The sequence below is a fragment of the Camarhynchus parvulus genome, chromosome 2 (assembly GCF_901933205.1).
Source record: "Camarhynchus parvulus chromosome 2, STF_HiC, whole genome shotgun sequence".
Lineage (NCBI taxonomy): Eukaryota > Metazoa > Chordata > Aves > Passeriformes > Thraupidae > Camarhynchus > Camarhynchus parvulus.
Window position 1 is genome coordinate 64,753,525 of NC_044572.1, and position 21,285 is coordinate 64,774,809.

The following is a 21,285-nucleotide window of genomic DNA, read 5'->3' on the forward strand; positions in this document are numbered from 1 at the left end:
TTCCATGGGAAGACCCACAGATTTACCAATGAATGTTCTCAGACAGATTATTTAAGAAAATATAAAGCAAATAATTTTTTTTTCCTTTAAAATAAGCAATACAAAGCTTACACTACAGTCTGTCAAAATAGCATCTCCAAGAGATAATGACTAATCATGGTGAATTAGACTTCCTTAAAAATTAAGTGCATGGGACAAAAGCAGGAATAACTAGCAGCTACACACCTCAGCAGGACCACAAAAAAAACCCCCACAAACAAACAAACAAAAAACCCCCAACCACTACTATAAAAACATTTACATCATGTGTACTAAGCATATTTTTCCCAAACTGCTTTCCCTTGTGAGCTGGCTTAACCTGATGAACTATATCAATCTGGTTCTCATTTCTGCAACCAATTTGTTTTCTAAACTCCATACAGCCAGTTGCATAAACAAATCCTTATTATAACCACAGAAGTAGCTGCCTCAGTTTCTGCTGTAATCAGCCATTTACAGATGATTCATTTGCTCAGGCCTTTTTTTTTTTCCACATGCTAAAGATTGACTGTAAGAAACAGAGGCCATAGGTTATAAAGCTGTGTGTGCAAACAATGGAGAAATGAAGGTATTGCTCACAACACACTTCAGGCTGGTGCTCACACAGGTACCAGTGAGGGTTTTTTTTTATATCTATAAATCACACTTCAGACAATTGCAGGGACACACCACTGTGGTCTACAAGAGGGTACATAATTTATTTACTATTTTTAGCTTTATTTTATGTGTACATCTGTACATTTCAACCAGATTCACAAAATGTAAAACTTGTGTTGTCAGAGTATTTCATACAGAGGTTGACACATAGCCTCATGACTACTTAGAAGAACATGCAATAAGCTACAGAAAGTTTATGAAAATATTTTAATAGAAAATTTTAGTTAAATAAATGAGCATGAGAAATCATGTTTAACTTGCAAATTCTGTTTGTAAGCTGCTATGAGAGATTTCCTACTACCAAAAAGAAAATAAATATAAATCATTACCTAAAGATTCTTTAAATCTTACAATTGGACAACTGTTCCACTGTGTCTGCATTCTAAAGAATGGAAGTAGAAATTGTGCAGAAGAATGTCTTACTTTAAATAGCTGTCCAACTGTTATTGCTGTTTTTCAAACAACCTGAAAGCATGCAACGAAAACTTCAAACTAAATAGACAGCTGAATGTACATATTTAGGTTGTTAACACAATTAAAATGCAAAAGATAACTACAAAAGTTTCTCAAAATGTTGTGGTTTGTTTGTTTTAGGGTTTTTTTAAATATGTACATAGAGAACTGTACACAAACAGGGAAATAAAAAAGTTGCTTTAAAAAATGAAATAGAGTAGTATACAGTATTTACAACTTAAATGCCATCCCTTTTTTAACTGGGGCTAAATTATTACATGAGCATGCAGTACATCCACTTGAAACAAGTACCTTTTGCACACTATAACAGAGTCCTGTACAAAGCATAAATCAACTAAATGTTAAGTCACTCTTCTCCATCACAGTTGTTGCTATCTTCAAGCTCCATAACTTTGCCTAGGTCACAACACTTTAGCTTAGGTAACTTCATAAAGTGAAGCTATGAACATCTATTTCTCATAAAAGTTTGAAGAATGCATTCTATCAACAAGACAGTTTATGGTGAGACACCAACAATGTTCTATTGTTTAAGTCACGCTTGATGAAAAGCTGTACTGAAGGAGCACAAGTCTGTCAGTGGACTAATGGATATTTTTTACCTTTGTCATTTTTAAAGATTTTCAAATTCCCGTTTTCCTCTCCTCTATTTGTTCTGCCAAATCCAAATGGCTATAATACTTGTATTTGTAAAGCTTATAAAGCTGTTAAAGTTATGAATACAGATGCTAAATACTTTTTCTAACTGTAAAATAGGTATTTATTCTTAGTGGCTTCTGTAAGCACTTATGAAGAATTGTGTGCTATTCTATATATTGTCACAGTCAAAAGTTTAGTTGTATAGATACCTGATTATCCTCTAAAACACCCAAAATATTAAGGACCTTCAGAACTTCATTATCTGTATAAAATTTAGGCACATTTCAAACAAGTAAAACTTCTAGCCAAGTAATTTTAAAAGGTTTTAGATTTTTAGCTCCCATATACCTTATATTGGTGGATAATCGAAAATGGATTTTACAGTGTTGATACTAAATTTCTCAGGTAAGCCTAGAGAGTTAAGTCTCAAATCAAAAGGAATGCCATTTTTATCAATCAAGTATTGTTTATTTCACTGAAAATGTCTCTTTAGTATTTACTTTGCCTTAGAGTTGGTGTTTTGGTCCACAGAAGAAGCACAAAAGGACGTATTATCCATTCCCTTCAACAGCTATCAAATCCTGATAGGATTCATGCAGTAGCTTCCTAAAGTCTTTAGTAACTACAAGATGAACAATCAGAAGTGACAAAATGTGTGTTCCTGAAAGAAAATATTTCTTTAGATCATTATTTTAGAGTGTAATTGTTTTTATACCTGCTACACTGGGAGAATACCCCAAGCAGTAATACATCTTCACAGGCTTTGATATGTCCTTTTGATTCCACTTAGAATTAATGCACAGCCTGAATTTCATGTGTAACTTCAGGCACAATTGTGGGAAACAGCAGAAACAGCATGCTTCAGGATATAATATGTCACAATTTTAGGATATCAAGTGTATGCACTCAGGTTGAATTCTACTTTCTATGATAACTTCATTTCCCCCAAATTTTGTGCAGCTACATACACAAATTAATGAACCCAGATTAAGATTTCACTGCTGTAACAAAGGACAGAATACTTTTCCCACTGACTTTAAAGGTTGTGATGGTGGTGACCAACGTCACCACCAAATATCTGACCAGTAGCCCAAAACAAATGTTCAGCTCTGTTAAATTCATCTCTACTCAAAGAACATTTATTACTTCAGCTGAAGATTAGAACAGTCTTTCCACCTTGGGCTGCTCCCAATCTAAAGACTAAAAAAAAGTTATAATTCAAAAGGTATCCCATCAATATGCTGGTGCAATTGTATGTTAAATTTTGGTAACTGAAAAAAGGTTCTACATTTTTGTGTATGTAATACTCCATCATAATTTATGAACAACATACAGAATTTCATTTTGTCTCAAATTACATGGAATTAGATTGGTTATTAGGATGACAACTATGACCTATTTCCATGTTTTTCCCCTTAACTGAAATACACATATGATTAAAACCCTATTTCTAGAAACGGAAAAGCAACTGAAAAGCATTCTCAGGTTCACAATTGCATTTCTATGCCTTATTAGAGTCACAGACTTTCTGGGGAGGGAGGCTAACTGATTAATTCACAATTCACTACACCAAGCAATACAATTGTGTCTATTCATCTGGAATTATACATATGTGATGCTGGATGGCTATGTACAAAAACATCCAGTTTAATATGCTCATGATATAAATACTTAGATTTAATGCAGGCAATGCATTATTAAAACATGCCTAGTGCATGAAATACATAAATCAAAACAAAAAGACCCAGTTCTTGTAGTTATTAGAGCTCAGACTCCATTACAGTTTCTGCTCAAATGGTATTATATATGTGCTCCTCACAACAGAACTCAAATACAAATTGTAAGCTAAATAAATATTAATGTACAATATGTTGAGACGGAAACACTATTTTCTTTATCAAAATCAAAACAGTGTACTTCAAAAATAGAAAGCTACTTTAGACAAGTTTAGACAAGCTTTCCATCCATGTTGAATGTTCAAAACTGGTTAAATTATTGGTTTCTTTAAAAAAAAGTCAACAGCAAGTCATGGCTAGCCACAGCACACAGCTTAGTTTCATTAACTCAAAATTACCCAGAAATTTAAAGACAATAATTCTTGGAAGCTTTTTTTCCTGAAATATAGCTGCAGGTTTTGAATCAAAACAGAATTTTTTGATCTGCGGAATAAGTCAAGCCAATCAGAGCAGTGCCAGATGTTCCTTAGCTGCTTCCCAAGATGAGAACTCAAAGAGCAACCACCTCCAATATATGCCTACAGAGAATGTGGAAGCTCAGTTGAATGCCTGAGTCAAGGTCAGAGAGGTCATCTCCAAGGGGAATCTGCAAGTAGGCATCTGCTACTGACCTCCAAACCAAGGAAATAATACCAATTAAACAATATTTGAGTCACTTAAGAAAGCTTTGGGTCAACAGAACCTGGTTCTATGGCTGATTTTGGCTGCCTAGACACTTGTTGGAAGAACAATACAGCATCCCACATGTTATGAAAGTGATGGCACTTTTCTGGAGTATGTAGAGGACATATTTGGAATACAGATGGTTAGATGTGCCAGTCAAGGATGGGGCACTGCTGGACTTGCTACTCACAAGCCAAAGAAACCTGCTTTGTAAAATTCCAATCAGGGACAGCCTCAGCTGCCATGGTCACAGTACTGGGATCCTGCTGAGCATGCTGAAGGTCAGTGTTAAAACAAACATTTCAGATTTAGAAGAGCAAACTTCACTATGCCATAGCCCATGGGAAGGGATGCTATGGAAGATAAAGTGCTGGGAGTTTTTCACCAACAGTCTCCTGGAAACACTAAACCAGTTCATCCCCTTTAAGGTCAGGAAAGAGGCAGAGCTTAATTGTGAACTTCTGAATTTGTTCAAATCCAGAAGTATACCAAAGATGGAAAAGCAGAAAAATACACACTGAGAACTAAAAGGACATTGATAGGATGTACAGAGAACTTTAGGAAGTTCAACAAGGACAAGGGTAAGATCTTGCATTGGCAAAGCACAATCCAGGAGTGCAGCACAGGCTGGGATGGACCTGTCTGAGGAGCAGCTCTGTGGAAAGGGATATGGGGGTCCTAGTGAACAAGCAGCTCCATGTGAGTGAGCAGTGTGCTGTTATGGCAAAGGAAGCCAACGGGATCATTGACATGATGGACTGGATCAACAAGGGCATTGCCAGCAGAGATAAAATCACCGTTATCTCACTCAGCCACCTGACAGGCCACACCTCCAATACTGGGTTCTCTGTGTTCAGCTTTGGTCCCCAACATGCAAAAAACACACAAAACCATGGACAGGCTGGAAAGACTCCAGAGAAAGGCCACAGGGATAATCAAAGGTCTGGGAAGACTGACATATGAGGAAAGGCAAAGAACTGGGCTGATTCTGCCTTGAAGAAAGAAGGCTTAAGGGAGCCTTATCACCATATTCCAATTTTCAAAGGGTGTCTACAAATAAGAGACTCTCTTTTTACAAGCAATCACATGGAAAAGTGAGGGGTAATGTGTACAAATTACTTTGTGATATTCCAGTTGGACACTGGAATAATGCCATTGGAACAAAATCCACAGGGAAGAGTTGGGCTCCCCAGCACGGGACACCTTGAAGACTTGGCTGGTCAGAGTGCTGGGCTACCTAGTCTAGACCATGCTATTGACAGGAAAGGTTGGACCAGACCATGGTATTTTACAATTCTATGATCACACTGATAAACTGAAAGTATGTGGAATGTTTAAATCTTTGATAGCAGCAGATTCTAAAAAAACAGTAGCTTTTCCACATTAAATAATATATTCAGTACTCCCCCTTCTTCCAAATATTAAACCGTGTTGATGCATTATTTGTTCTGCACAGTGCAGAATGTGCACTTTGATACAACGCAGAGACAGGCAGAGCTGATTGAAGATAGTGCTAAAACATCCTGTGTGGACAACACTGCATTGTCCAAGGGTGAACCAGGGTACCATCAGTGCCATTCACACACAAGATGCCTTTGTAGCTTCATTAAGAGGGGAAGGGGGAGGGGAGGCTAGCTAAAGTAATTCTATTTTCTATTGGAAAAGCTATTTCAGTTGTTAGCAAGTGTCAGGTATAAAACACACTCCACAAAGCCACCATTCATTCATTCATATATATATATATATATATCTACACAGACACATACACCGACTAAAGCACCTTATGCTTAACAACACTGTTTCTAGGGATATGGAATGAAAGTTCCAAGTTTTGCAGACATAAGGCCACTTGCATTTTCTTTCACTGCTGGAGTTATTAAGCAGTACGTTCATGCTGTGATCAAAGAACACTTCACAGACAAACTTTTCATCATTATAAACTCCTCACAAGAAACAGCTGAAACCAAACTTCTGTCAAATAAAGTCTTGTCCCTGTTAGGCCACTTAAGCAGTATATTATCTGTCCGTCCCCTCTTGCCAGGCAATAATGCCATACAATGCAGAGAGAGCTAAGCACACAACAACATTTTAAAAGTGAATACAAGTACATATGCAATAAAAATTATTTGGAGAAAGGTAGCTCAAAACCTGCAAAGATGCCTCCTTGTCCAAGGGGGAGAGTTACAACAGCAACAACTTCACTGGCACAGTAATTAAAATGAAGAATGAAGTTCATCAATACAAGCACATGTATCTCATCAGTTGGCAGCAGTATGCTGTAGTTTAACTTAGTGAAAGACAGCCAGCCATTGGCCAGTGGCAGCAGAACAGCCTCCTACAAAAATTAAGAATGGAGATGTTCAAGGAAATTTGGAACCTGTGAATAAGTTTCAGTGTGAGACAAAGGCATGACACAATCTAAATTACTGAACACAGTGAGTGTTTCGTGATGTGTTTGGTTTTGATCCAGACAAGTATTTCCAGGTTGTCAAATAAAATGTTTTAAACTCTGTTGAACAAGACACTAACTTACTTGAACAAGACACTATATTCAAGTAACCAAATTAATTACAAATAATCAAAACAGAACAAGAATGAAGATGTGACAATTTTTTTTAAATCCTCTCACTTAAACATATATGTAACAAGGCACATTAGGAAAAATATCTTCAATCGCTTTATTATTCAATTTGACTTAAATACCTGAAACCAGTTTTCTCACAATTTAAGACAATGGGGGGAAGTTTCAATTGCTTGTTACAAATGTCATAATTTCATTGTCTAAAGTGCAATGGTCATGTGCCAAAAATTATAAGCAAAAAGTAAAAGACAAAAGACAAAAAAACAAACCACAGGAAAGTTTTTGAAGACATTCAAAAACAGTGACAGTATATGTATTCAGCCACCTTTTTGAAGCAATTAAAAGTAAAAATAACACTGAAAATATTTATAAACCCATACTTTAACTTGTTCCCTGCAAAGCCCATAACCTTGTATGTTTTCCAAACAAGACTTTGATGCTTTTAAAGAAAACAAATACTATTAGCATTCCTAGTACTTTAAAGAAATGTGGAATAAGATAAAGGCAGACATGTTAGTTCATTATATTTTAAAGTACTAAGCAATGACTGGATTGCAAGTTATATTTTAAACATATTCTTCTAGGTGTGCAGTAGGTGCCAGTGTTTGTGACAGTCCTAAAAGTTTTTTTGACATCATAACAGCAAAACCTTTGAATGATTTATTCCCCATCATCATTAAGAGATAACTGCTGAAAAGCATTAAGCTGAAAAAAGATGTAAAGGATTCCTCATTCTTCACAGAACTTTATGCCCTTTAAATTTTGTATTTCATAAATAATTAGTCATTAGACTTAAAATTTCTCTTTACTCCAAACACTCACATTTATGACATTTCACATGCACAACACCACTCAGTACCTTTTAAACTAGAAAAGCACAAACCACTAAAAGTTAAGTATTTGAAAGTTCTAGGTATCTTGACCTTTCCAAAGATACAAACTGTTCAGAAACAAGGTAGTAAATACATTAGTGCTGCCCCACTTACAAATTTTTGGAGTACGGTAACTATTTTATTACACTTAATATTTTTGTTCAGTAGAAAACCAAGATATCATACTGTTAACTCTTTCCATTTTCCTCATAGGTGTATTCGCTGAGAGTTTGTTGTATTTGTGTTTTCCTTACAGAATACATGTAGGGGTAAGGGTCCAACCAGTGCTTAATTAAATATAGGGAATTTATTTGCAATGAGTACCCTTTTTCTGAGGTTTGCAGAAGGGCTGGTAGCCATGTGTATGCTTAAGACAAAGTAATTTCAAGGAAAACATCAGTTTAAGATTTGTTTGTGCATACACAACAGCTTGTAACTTAATAACCTTCATATAGTCACCTTAAACTCCTGATTTCTGACAGGCTAAAATCACGAAGAAATGTGCCAAGGAACAAAACTGCGACAAGCCATTCTTCACACAGTGCTAATTATATCAGGGTTGTTAAAGCTGTGGTTCTTCAACCCCATCAAAATTAATCTACATTTTGAAACAGATCTAACAGTTGTTTTGAATGCTGAACAAGAATATTCAGCGTTCAGAGAGATTCTTCTAACACACAAAAGTCAGTTATCTTGCTATTTCACCTGAATTCAAGGAGAATTGTGCACATTCACAGAATTCTTCTACATTCCAGAGCTTACCCAGCCACCCACTCAGAATTAAACCCCAAGTTTGGCACACGGAGCAACTTTCCGGCCCCTCTGTTTCACTCCAAGGTGTTAAGGACAGTGATGCCACCACCAAGCAGGGACCTGCCTGGCAGCTGCTCGAGGCGCTCCATCTCTGCTTGGATCACACAGGGATGCCCCCTGGCCCCTTATGGAGGCATGTTAAGGCGCAGTGCAGGAGTGCAGCAGTTCCAACACTAGAGGACAGCCTGCTCATTTGACTGAGCCTCGAGATTTGTAGTGCACTTTCCACATAGCTTCCTTCCTCTTGCACCAGAATTCGAGTTCATAATCTGATGAATCCACTGTCAGGAAGCTCCTCTTCAGATTAAAGATGTTTTTCTCCCCCCTTTCCAGATAAGTTTCAAAGTGTTGCAAGAATTCTTGAAAATGAGATAATTAATGTCAGTACTGTCTGTCCAACGCCAAAGACAAGAGCTTCTAGGGGAGCCATATTCTTTCCTGCTACTCTGTAAATTCCAGCTACTGCAGCACCTAAGGATCACAAGGAAAACAATGATCAAATCGCAGAAAAAGCCAAGGTTGAAATATGTGACAAATTATCTATTCTATGTGTCAGCTATTTATAGAACATTACCAAACACTGCATTACTTCACAGCATTGCACAATTACCAGCCTTGCTTGTATTTTTATAGTTATATATATCCTTCAGGAATGATTTTCCCAATTGAATCAGATCAACCTTTCCATCATCAGTTTAAGAAAATCGAATCTTGTTGTTTCCCTGTATGCATCTTCAATTTTTTTTTTACATTTTTTTTGCCTTGTGCCAGTTGAAAAGGTAGCAAGACAGTCCTCTAAAAATTGACCAGGTCTGAAGAGTGGTTTAATACTGCTTGTATTGGCAGGGAGAAGACAAGAATAATAAAGGTGCAAGTGTCAACAAAACAATTGTAAACACACATTTATGAGCTTCATTCAATATTTCACTGAATAAAGTGGTCATACTAAATGAGTTTCTTTCGACTTAAACTACTGAATTGTTAACAATTGTTTAGCAAATCCAGAAAAACATGAAAAAGGCCAAAGTATTTCAGTATTTACCATAAATGTGTATAAGAGGAAATTTCTAACCAATATAATTAGATTTTGAGCTATAGCACATTAAAAAATTCCAAATTTAACAGATCATTTTTCTTGTACATTTGTGTGCAAATTCACATTTGAAATATAATATCAAGAGGCCAGGATGAACCTAAATCAAACCCAAAACTTAATTGTAGACCTTCAGTATGGATTGTCTCAGATGTTATCTAGTCATAATTAAATGCCTTCAGAGATCACAGAGGCTCTTTCAGGCTCAAAGAGAACTGAAAAGTCATCACCATTTTTTTAAGTAATAAGCAAGAGTTAGAAAAAAAGGGGGTCTTTTTTGTCTTGCACAGACACTAACAGGAATAGTCTGCTAGAGTGATCAAAAATCCATCAGTGACACAGACATATATTGAGCCACAACAGATTTTCTGAAAGTACAATCAGCATCTGAATCATCTGACATCTTCAAAAAGTAACACCTCAGTTTCACAAAAGCTTTAGGAAGAGTTGAACTCACTCATGATTGTGGCCATAACAGTACTTACAAAAACTATTATTCATACTGTTAGGCAATTTTTTGGTTAATTTATTTTTATTGTTTTGTTGGTTTTTTTTAAAACCATATTCTGTAAAGTACATTTTGTCTGAAATATCTCACCAGAAGGCTAGCCTTATGGTATTTCACTCAGCTACCTTTCATAAGCTTTTCCATTTGTTCCTTGGCTAGCTGCTGTCAAAACCTGAAAGAGATCCTTTTGACTGAGCCCTCTACTGACATTAAAATTATTTTTCAGATTGAACTCTCAAAGGAAATTCAAATTGGCCACAGAAGTATACCAGAATTGCTACTACTAGATCAATAACAGAAATTTTGAGCTTTAAGAAAACACTGAGATACTCTGGGAAGTATCCAGAATAAAACAATAAAAACTTGGTAGTTTGCTAATGATGTATTATTACACAAATAACAGTGTGCAGTACAACCTGTAATGCATAACCCAGCAGAGATGGTATGGAGCCAAAAGTATGTACAATAGGCTGCCAATGAGGGAAATGAAAATTTGTCACCAAAAAGGAGTGTGCTGGGGAAGAGGAGGAAGGACTGGGCCTTCTGGATCAAATACAGCTAAAATCCTTGCCTTAAGCTGCCTGGTATTTATATATTCTTGTTTGGCTTGGTGGGGTTTTTTTTTTTTGGTTGTTGCTTTGTGGATTTGTTTGTTTTTATTATGGTTTTAGGTTTTTGTGGTTGTTGTTGGGTTTTTTTTTCTTTTTTACTGTATTCCCTTCTGATTAGTAATTTTTAAATACCCTTTTTAATTACCCTTAATTTCCATGACTTTTCAAAGCTAAGAAACAGATGAGTCTCCTGCTTTTCTATATGCTGCTAAAAAGGTTCCAGAACATCAGAAAGTTTGACAGATCTCCCTGAGCAAAATTAAACTTACATTGTGCAATAGTCTATACTGCCTTCATTCTCCTACACAAACAATGCAGAAGACTGGAAAAGCAAAGTGGAAATTGAAGTCAGTTGGCTATTTCAATTTCTTAAGCAGTGGACCAGGCATATTCAAATAGCCGATATTTCAACTTGTATCTCTCAGTTTGCAGCATAATAGCCATTAAAAATCCTCTTTAATATTTGATCACCATAATTTGCCTTCAAAAGCTCCCCACAGAATTTCTATCAGTATAAAACAACTGAGTTCTGGCCAGAAACAAAAAATACTTCAAGGTAAAAGTACTTGCCTAAGCAAGCTGCAATGCTCTGTGCAAAACCTTTGGGAACAGCATAACAAGTCTACAGTCTAAGCTTGGAGAAGTTCTCAGATGAATATGCACACAAAAAGGACTTCTTATGTGCTAAATGTTTTGACCTGCAAAACTGGATGCCAAAAACACAACTGTGTTGCTCCGCTTTTTATGCAAAGATAAAAGACACAAAGTACTTTCATTTGAGAGACACTGATCCTGAAACCTCTCCACCACAGAAAGTTGTGAAAGTCTCTGCTTGGATCTTTCAACACCACATTTCCTATCTCAGTTCTTCAGAAATGCTCCAGCATGGCTGACCTTGTAACAGGCCACTGCCATTTTAATCCTAAGACAAAAATCAGCATAACATATAACATAAGGCACTCAACTAGTTCCAACTTATCTTAGCAAAAAAAACATAAAATAAGAATCCAACCTCCCCCAAAAAACCCAATAAAAAATAGCTATACTGAACCATATTGTGTTAACTGGTGGAGATTCTAAGCTGAGAAATCTGTAGCAATTAAAACAATATTTTGAGGAAAGGCTTAGTGAAACTTCTCATGATATTTGCATTTTTATTTAGCCTTGAAAAACAATAGTCAGGAAGGTCTTTCAGCAGCAGTAAGAAATAATCTGACACAAATCCTCTATGAATGAGTAGTGATACCACTGTTCTGATAAACTGGGCAGAACACAGGAAAACCAAAGTGAAAGGTGGGAAGTTTTGCTTTCAGACTATATGGTAGTTGCTAGTGTTAAGGTGCCTAGCTTGAAAAGTCTCTGAGGGTAAGGAAATCTTTTCTGCAACACTGAAGATTTTTGGGGCAGAAACTATTGCTCAGTTAAAATAGGCAGCACTCAACACATGGTTTTGAAGGCACTGTTTCAGACAAGCACGTGCTTCTTTCCTGAAAAAATAGCATTCACTATTTTCCCTCACAAGAGAAAACTCAGCATGCTCCTACTTGCTTGGGAAAGCTACTTAGTCTATTTATAAGTTTGATAAACAGAGCTGGATATGACAAAAAAAAGAATGATTAAAGTGTCCTACAGGTTTTATGGCCCATGTTTCAGTGCTGACATAGATAACAGAATTTCTTGGGAAAGACGGAAAAGCAGCATCTGATACCAATAACTCTAGATGAAGACAGATGAGCAGCATTTCCTCAAAACATTGTTGGCAACAAACTTGTGTCATATTTGGTCAGGTGTAAGCCTTCCCCATTTCACTATATAACACACTCCTACTTTCTGCAATGTTTTAAACATGAGTGAGGTTTTTAACTACAGCTCTGCAAACCTTTGGGCTTTAACAGAAAAAACTGTTGCATCTATCTGAGGATACAATGTCAAGAAATAATGAAAATATGTACTTTGAGTGGTAGCCATTCATGTAATTCCATAAGAAACTCTGTAACACATGCCCTTACCAAACAGTATTTCACCTAGAACATCAGCAAAGCTTAATTTTTCTTTTTTGGGAGGTGAGGGGAAGCCACTCTATAACTATTGCAAAATCCTTAATAAACAATTAACAATTAACTAAGAAAAGCAGTTTGTGGTTTTTTTTTTAGTTAGATGTAAAATAAGAAAGGAAAAAACCCCAAAACAACAAAAAAACCCAAACAAAAACAAAAGGCAGACTTACTGGTTATCATTGCTCCAGTTACAGAACCCAGAAATCCAATGCTGACCACAATGACAGATATCAGCCTCCCCTGCCTATGCCTCTGCAGCATCACAAACATTAATACTCCCACAGCACCATGGACAAAGAGAGAGGAGAAGAGAGCCCAGAGGAAAACCCAGTACCACATCTCTGAAAGAAAGCAGTCAAATAAAGGGTTAATGTTTTTAAGACAAAAACTTTATAAGTAAGAAACTTTAAAACATTGCAAACAATCAAGAGTAGGAGAAAATCAATACTGATTTCCATCTTAAAAGTGATACATGTGACACCATCAGCACATGCTCAAGACTCTCCTCATTTCAGCAGTCTGTCATAATCTATCAGGATTAGTTGAATTAAAAATTATAAAAAGGATTCTGGCAAAAATCTTAATTCAGATATATTTTTACAAGTAGCCGTAATTCCTTTAATGGCTTCTTTAAATAGTGTTGACTGCAATTTCATAGTGGGCATTGCAACTGCTTCTGTCGAATAAAATATTCTCTGACACAAAGACTGAAGGAGGAAAAAGTCAAGAACTGGTTTGGGGTTTGTTTGGGTTGTGAGTTTTTATTTTGGGGCAGGTGTGGATCTTTTGTTGTTTCCCAACCCCCCACCCTCACAAATAAGAGACAGCATCAGGTAACATCAGATGGGAAAAACTGAGATTAAAGACTTAACTTATCTACACCCAGGAGCTGTAATAGAGTGCTCCATCAAAGTAGCTTCAAAGGTGCAAATAAAAACTTTATCATTTTAACAAGAAATTTTAAACACATCCAACTCCTTGCTTCTAATTGCCCAGTACAGAACTTCAGAGAGAGGTAGTGACTATTATTTGAATTACTAAAAAGGGTGTCAAATCATGAGAATGTTTGGAGCACAAACATTTCTTTGAAGAATGGCAGATGTGATGAGCACCTTCAAAGAAAAGAGCTGGAACCCTGGAACCATCAATAGAGCTACACATTAACTCAAGAACCTTCTCACTCGGTGTCTCACTTTCTAAAAACATTCTACAAATCAAAAGGGTGAGTAAATAAAAGAAAAAAAAATCCCCTTTTGTTTTAAGTGAGCTACAGTGGGTATGTATCATTATAGAACTTAGTAAATTAGGGTACATATTCCACAATCGCATTACACTGTCATTAATTCAGTTTTTGCTGCAGTTCCCCTCAAAAATAGAACAAAACAACAACAAAAAAAACCCTCAAAAAACCCAGCTTCTTTACAAAAGCAAGATACTTATTGCTTATGAGGCAAGTCTGTATTAATGTAGCTTGACTCATATCAACTATTTGAGTAAAAAAATACAACCCAATTAGCTAACTTTAAAAATACTGAGCAGCACAAAACATACTGTGAAAAGATGCTGAGAAAAAAAATGTTGCTACACAATAACCACAGCCCTGGGAGTCCATTGTCAGCAGGATATGTATATAGATAGCACAGATAGAGAGTTTAAGCTTTATTTAGCAGTACTTTGGGAGTTGCTCAACCCTTCCCCTTTCCCACAATGAAACACTATGTCTGCCCAAGGACGTACAGCTCCTCTAAATCATGATAGCCAAAAGACTCCTTTAAAAGAGCAGCAAGGAAAGTGGGTGGCAAATCCACATCCAATGAATTCTTCAACCGTAGTTCAATGTGCAGCTTTTCCTTCTGAGTGCCTGGGTACATGTGTCCACATCCTCAGGGTGGCTCAGAGCAGCTCTCATCAGATCCTCCATCCCTTCACCCCGGCCCCAAGATGGGTGTCAAAAATCTTGGCAAAAGGATAACGACCATGGGACTGTTCCACTAAATTAATGTCTCATCATTCTCAGAAGCTGCTGTGACAGAACAGTAGCAGGAGTGCCAAGCAGTCACTCCACAAACCTCCTTACTAAAATTAAGAAAAACTGGCTGACCTAATCTGTGGGAAGGGAACCTCTCCTGCTGTCCTAACAGGCCTGGTCCATTACTAGCACAGTCTGGGTATTTCCATTGTTTTATTCAAGTGGCAGCACATAAACAAAAGGATTAACCAAAGATCTACCAATATAGAACATGGCAGCCCTGCCAGACCTACAGCTGGACAACAGGAGGATTTATTAACCAATCTGGACCAGGAAAGTCTGTAGGAATCTGACACTGTCATACCCCGTAATTTCTACAGGATTTGTTAGGCACTGCATCACCTTTTAGGAAATTTTGTAGGCATTGTCAACCTTTATCAGGTAGAAAAGACAAATGACTTCCAGTCTTAGGAAAACTCACTAGGATGACTGTATTTTTAGAAGAAAATGAAAGCTTATGGGAAGGCTAACTACTTCCCTGTAACTAAGAAACCAAAAATATTTACAAACTCTTACACAACAAAATAGCTCCACAGTGAGCAACTATCTTCAGTCTTATTTACGTTCCAAATAAGGCTCAAGGAAAATTAACATCACCCCTCACTTTATATTTAGGGCAGGAGGCTTGAGAATAGAACCAGCACCAAAATGTCCTGTTGGCTAAAGAAATATAAACTTCAGTTCTTTGCTACACACTTTCTCCTCCTACTCCTTAAAAGCAGCAGGAGCTTTGTTAAACTATGATCTCCCTTCATTAAAACATCATGTATGTCTTTAAACTTCATGTAGGAGCTGAAAGAGGACAAATCACTTCCAAGCACCATCCCTAGGAAAGGCCAGAAGCTATCCTTTCTTATCCTCCTTTATTTACTCTTTCTATGCCTGCTAGTTCAACACAATCATTTATTTACTTCTGCTTGTAGGGTGAGTGATGAAGCCAACCAAGTTGTTTGACAGGGATGAACAAGGTAAGGACAGAGAGAGAACCCTTCAAGCAAATCAGGAGACCTTACGCTCCATCCATCTAGAGGACAGCACAGACACTCTTACCCTGATATGGTGAGGGCAGAGAATTATTCATGCTCTGTAAAATTCAGTATCATCTAACCCCTGAACCATCAAGAGAGATGACTCTCAAAAATGTATGTTAGAGGAACACTGAAAGACACAAAGGAGGGGTTGGGAATAACACTGAGAGGTGCCACTAAAGAACGGAGAAAGAGAATGTGGACCTCTGAACACAAATGGCCAAGACTTCACTTGCTCAAAAATGACTGAGTAGTTTGATTGCTGAATTGACTTGCAACATCTCTAAGGAAGAGGAAGTGAGACTGAAGTGTCTCAGCTATTTATGTCCTATACACTGACTGATCCTTTAAGCAGCATAAATTTATGTATTGCTACCCTGACAAAAAAAGCACAGTCCGATTTCAGTCTTCGTGCAGCTATTCTAATTAGCTGGCTCTTTTGACAACATGAGCTGCTGTTATGGAGGTAATGATTTACCCCCTTATCTGTCAGAGAGATTCAAATATTCACCTAGCCTCAGTTCATTTAGTCATGCCCTCGAAGAGACATGAATAGTATAAAATTTTTTAAAAAGCCACTAACAAAATGCTTGCAATTCCCTTTGCTTGACCCTAAGAAAATTTCAGAGTTTACTTTTAGAGTATCCAAACTACTTGGAGTCACCAAAACACAACATACATCTATCAAAACTCCCCAGTTCCTAGAGAAATACAGGAACTAAGGAAGGCCCAGTAGTTTACAAGCATAGTGACATTCAGTATATTGCAAAGATGTCACAGCTCTTCTAATAGGAACAACTGAGACACATTTTCCATGTTTAAAATTCTTAATGCTTAAACTGAAAAGAAGATTTAAGACAGTGTTTATGCTCCTTTCCTCTGGTTCGCCACAGTTGGGGATTTTTTTTCCTACCAGAAAAGCTGCAAAACTCAAATACCTTGCAATTAATGCCCAATCACACCAGTTTCAGAGCACTTTGTTAATTTTGGTATTTATACATATCAGATAGATATCATGCATACATTATGCTTATGCACTACAGATACACATTCTATATGAATATTAATGTAGGCATACACAACATTAGAGATTAGGAAAAGACATATTAAAGCATGTAATTGTTTAGAATAACACTCATATCACTTCCATCTTAGCAAGACTTGAAGTTGCACTCCATCACCACTTTCATCTTACACAAGCAGATAAATGATTTTCAAATATTATCTATATAATGTATCAATATGCTGCCCTACTGCCACTCAGCTTCAGTAAACATGGAATATCTCCTTGGTCCTTCATCTTCAGCACTTTTCCTCTACTTCTAATCTTGTTTTGCCAGATGAATAATGATTGCCTACAACATGTCATAAATCAAAAGTGATTACTCCAAAACAAAGTGTCTTTCTATTCTAAGCCCAGTACCCAGCCCACTACTATTAGTTACAGAGGTAGTCAAGCAATAAGCACCTGTACTAAGAATACAAAAATACAGATTTAAGTCAACAAGGTAGCACTCATCAAATTTAGAATTAGAAAAACCAGTAATGTTAGATTCCTGTAGCTTATAAACTCACAGCACTCAGATGAAGTGACAGCTATAATAACTGCAAATGTAACTCAGCTCTTTACATGCTATATTTTTTTCTTCAGCACCAGGTCCTGTCCTTAATTATTGTATTAACTGGTACTTTCAAAGTTAACATCTCCAAACAAAACTTTGACTCTATAGTTGATAATATTTTTGCTGCATTAATTGGGGGGAAAAGCACTTTGCTGAGGACCATTTAAATCTCACATTACACACTAGTCCTCTCAAGTAACAGCATAGGGGGCAAAGAAAATCCAGACAATCTGGGACAAATTAGCACAGGATGGAGCTTAGGAGCTTCTATTAGTAGAAATATTGCCAAGACCTTCATTGTGGAAGCAGCCTTTAAACAATTTTTATTTTACTGGATACTAATAATGGGATTTTTTCCCTCCTTTTTCAGTTCAAATTCAGCTGCTATCTGATTTGTTCTAGTAAACACACTGATCTAGCACTAACTTTAAAACACAACCAGCTCATATAAAGGAAGTGTTCTGGGGATATACTGGAGGATGAAACAAAGAGTGAGGTAAAAGCCGCCCCACCTCTCCCATGACTCCTAAAGCCTTACTTGCACCTCCCAGGAGAGGTCAGGAAGAGAGGAAGCACCCCATGGTGATGGGCCCATGTTCACCTAAAAGGAACAACACCAGCAGCTTTAGCTGTTACAGGGTGTGATGTGTATGTGGCAGCAATGAACTTGTCTGTGGTCTCCTGGGTATTTGAGGCCATGAACAAAGGGCAGGATTTCCTTTTTTTTATGTTGAACCTGATTCACATATATGATATAAAAGTAATCTTTCAGTTTCTCATTGACAGGAAAAAGAACCCACGAAAACTAAACTATTAGGGTATGAAACATTCCTGGCTAAGGCTGGAGTTCATATCAGGACCCTGTTGAAAAATTCAGAAAATTAACATATTTTTAAGAAGGAAGCTGATAACATTTTGCAACATGTTTGTGAAAACATAATCAATATGGTTTATCTAAAGGAGATAAATCTTCACTTGTGCAACTTGAAAGTCCAGTCCAGACTGCAACGTTAAGTCCAAAAGTAGACACAAGGCAGTCTTAAATATTTATGGAACATGGCATATTAATGATTTTCTTTTCCCAATATTCTGGGGAAGTTTCTCCTTATACCTAACAGAGGTGCAAAAGGGAATGGATTAAGAAGTCAAAGAAGATAAACTCATTCACAAACCTATTTTCTTGGTAGGGAAAAGAACAAAATTTTTGGTCTTGAACAAAGTTTAATTTGATAAGGAGTAAGGAAGTGCTCGTAACTAGTTCAGCTTTTTGATAATATCAATGATTATATCAATATATATTCTAACCTGAAGTCCAGAGCAAGTTTTGGACTGTTGACAGCCCATGAGAACATTCAGGTCAACAGGTTACGGCTGTAAGAGCAGCCATCATTTAAGCACAAAATAAGAAACTGCAACTACAACTGGCAGTGACACATTCTCCAACAACACTACAATGGATAAAAAATTATTTTTCATATTTTTAAGTTAAAAAGAAAATACATTGCACATTAAAAATACCTTATGCAAGCCCTTATCTTATTGAAAAGCACTGAGAAATGAGCTGATTTTAACTCTCAGCACTGAATTTCATAGAAACGCCTATGCTGCACAATGATCTAATAAGAAAAACTTTATAGAGGATGTCTGGCACAAAGCAAAGTGAAATCCATTGTGAACTTTTTCCTTTAAGAGTACAAGTTTTTAAAGTAGGTATGGTAAAGTAACTACTCAGGAAGTGAGCTGTATTTAGTGTGTCACACTAATACCTGGAAACTCTGATTATCAGACACACACTACAAAGTTCATAGACCAGATCAATATGAAAAGGTTAATCCTTTTTATTACACTAAGATGCATCCTGAAAGTCAAAAGAGCAATAAAGATAATCACTTTCTGTTTGCTACAGCTTCAACTTCAGCTACATTTCTATTTTCATCCCACTTCTATTTCCATCACACTTCTTCCACCTCTAAAAGATTAAAAAAGAAAACAGAATATATCTATTAACCATTACTATAGAGTGCAAAAATAATACTCTTTCATAAATATTAGAATATTTCCATAACTGTTTAAAACCTACCCCTACTCAACATTTTCCAATAATCTGTCACCACCTAATACACCCCTACAACTGAGCAGAAAGAATTTACTCAGTTACATCTCTGCTATTGACACCAACCCTGTTTGTTCAGAGCTGGAAACTTATGCTTTTCTTCACACAAGGACAGAATAAGAGAAGATACCCCTCCCCACTGTATGCCTTGGGTCTCACAGTAGTCCACACCCATTTTTCAGCCTGAGACTGAGCAGAAAAGAGCCAGTTCTTGCCAAAAGCCAGCCAAAGCTCCCCTCTCCTAACAGAGGGTGAAGGACCTGACTCTACTTTGGTTCACAGAGTTTTTTTCTAACAGCTCCGTCTTTAAGAATCCCAGATGCTTAAGATTACAACTACTTGTCAGAAAACAGCTGTTACCTCATTCACTCCCACAGGTCTCATTATCCAGAGGTATACTCAGAGGTAGTGGGGGAAGTCTCTGATTCTCCACATTCAACTCTGTGGTTTTCTAGTTGGCTTTTTATAGCTCTCTGTCAAATGCCAATGAGCATATATCCACAAGGGAAACAAAATAAAATAAAAAAAACCAACCACCTCCACAAACATACTCCAGCCTTCTATACGCATTTATACACTCACACACTTTCTACAACCCTTCACTCACGCACAGGTACTCATCACTTCACTCGCATACACACACCCTATGCCATTAGCCTTCTTTTATTATACATGGACATAAAGAAACGAAAGAGCACATCCCACGCGCTCATGTCCTTAGCACGGGCAGGCATCGCAGACACCGGGCACACACCCCAGCCCAACCAGCACCTCACACAGACCCTGCCCGATTCCCGGGACCCCACAGCAGGCACACACACACACACACACACACGATGTACCTGCTTACAGAACACACATGCAGGCACCCGGAGAGACCCGGGAACATCAACACCAGCCCTCCCTCCGCGCAGCACACAGGGAGACCACCGCCACCCCACGCCCTCCATTGTGCTGCGGCCCCGGAGCGCACCCCGCAGCCGCCCGGCCCGCCGTGCCCCTTTACCCGTGAGGCTGCGGAGGACGGTGCCGTGAGCCCACAGGCTCAGCACTTGCTGCACCGACAGGTTGATCATGGAGTTGTCCCCCGCTTCCACCTTCATGGTGCCGCCGCCGGGCGGGGTCCGGCAGCCGCCGGGCCGCGGGGCGGGAGGGAGACGGCGGCGGCGGCGAGGAGCGGCAGGGCGGGGAGGCGGCCGAGGGAGCTCCGCGCCGCGGAGGAGACATCGAGGACGGAGTGGGGGAGGCGGCGGCCGGGGGGAGCCGGGCGGTCTCGGGGGAGGAAGGGAGCCGGCCGCTGGTGCTTCCCTGCCGCTCAGGGGCAGGGCCGGGCGGCGGAGCCCATCATCACCATCATCATCATCATCATCATCATCATCACCATCATCATCATCATCATCATCATCTCCGCCTCCTCCATCAGCAGCGGCTGCCGCCGCCTCGCTGGCGGCATCGTCACCCCGGTCACCGGCATCACCTGGAGCGAGGGCGGGGCGGCCGCGGGCCGTCACTAGGCGGGCGGCTCCATGCGGGAGCAGCGGCGGCAGCGGGGCGGCTCCCGGCGCCAGAGGCTGCCAGAGCGGAGGGGAGGGAGCGGCGAGAACGGGAGCGGGAGCGGGGCAGCGGGAGCGGGAGGGCAGCCCCGCGCAGGCGCGGCGGGAGGAGCCGGGGGGCGCGGGCTCCTCCCACCAAACGGAGAACCAGCATTCGGAATCACGATTTGACTCAAAGAGGGCGGGAAAGACTAGGGATG

General features: G+C 38.6%; 1 protein-coding gene across 1 annotated transcript; it reads right to left on the bottom strand.

The window, feature by feature from the left end:
• Positions 1-740: 740 nt before the first annotated feature.
• Positions 741-21,145, bottom strand: TMEM170B (transmembrane protein 170B). Its single transcript, XM_030971901.1, has 3 exons — positions 20,539-21,145; positions 12,911-13,081; positions 741-8,942 (listed from the first exon to the last, which is right to left on the bottom strand). The coding sequence occupies exons 1-3, from the start codon at positions 20,633-20,635 to the stop codon at positions 8,812-8,814; spliced, it is 399 nt and encodes a 132-aa protein (XP_030827761.1). The 5' UTR covers positions 20,636-21,145; the 3' UTR covers positions 741-8,811.
• Positions 21,146-21,285: the final 140 nt, after the last annotated feature.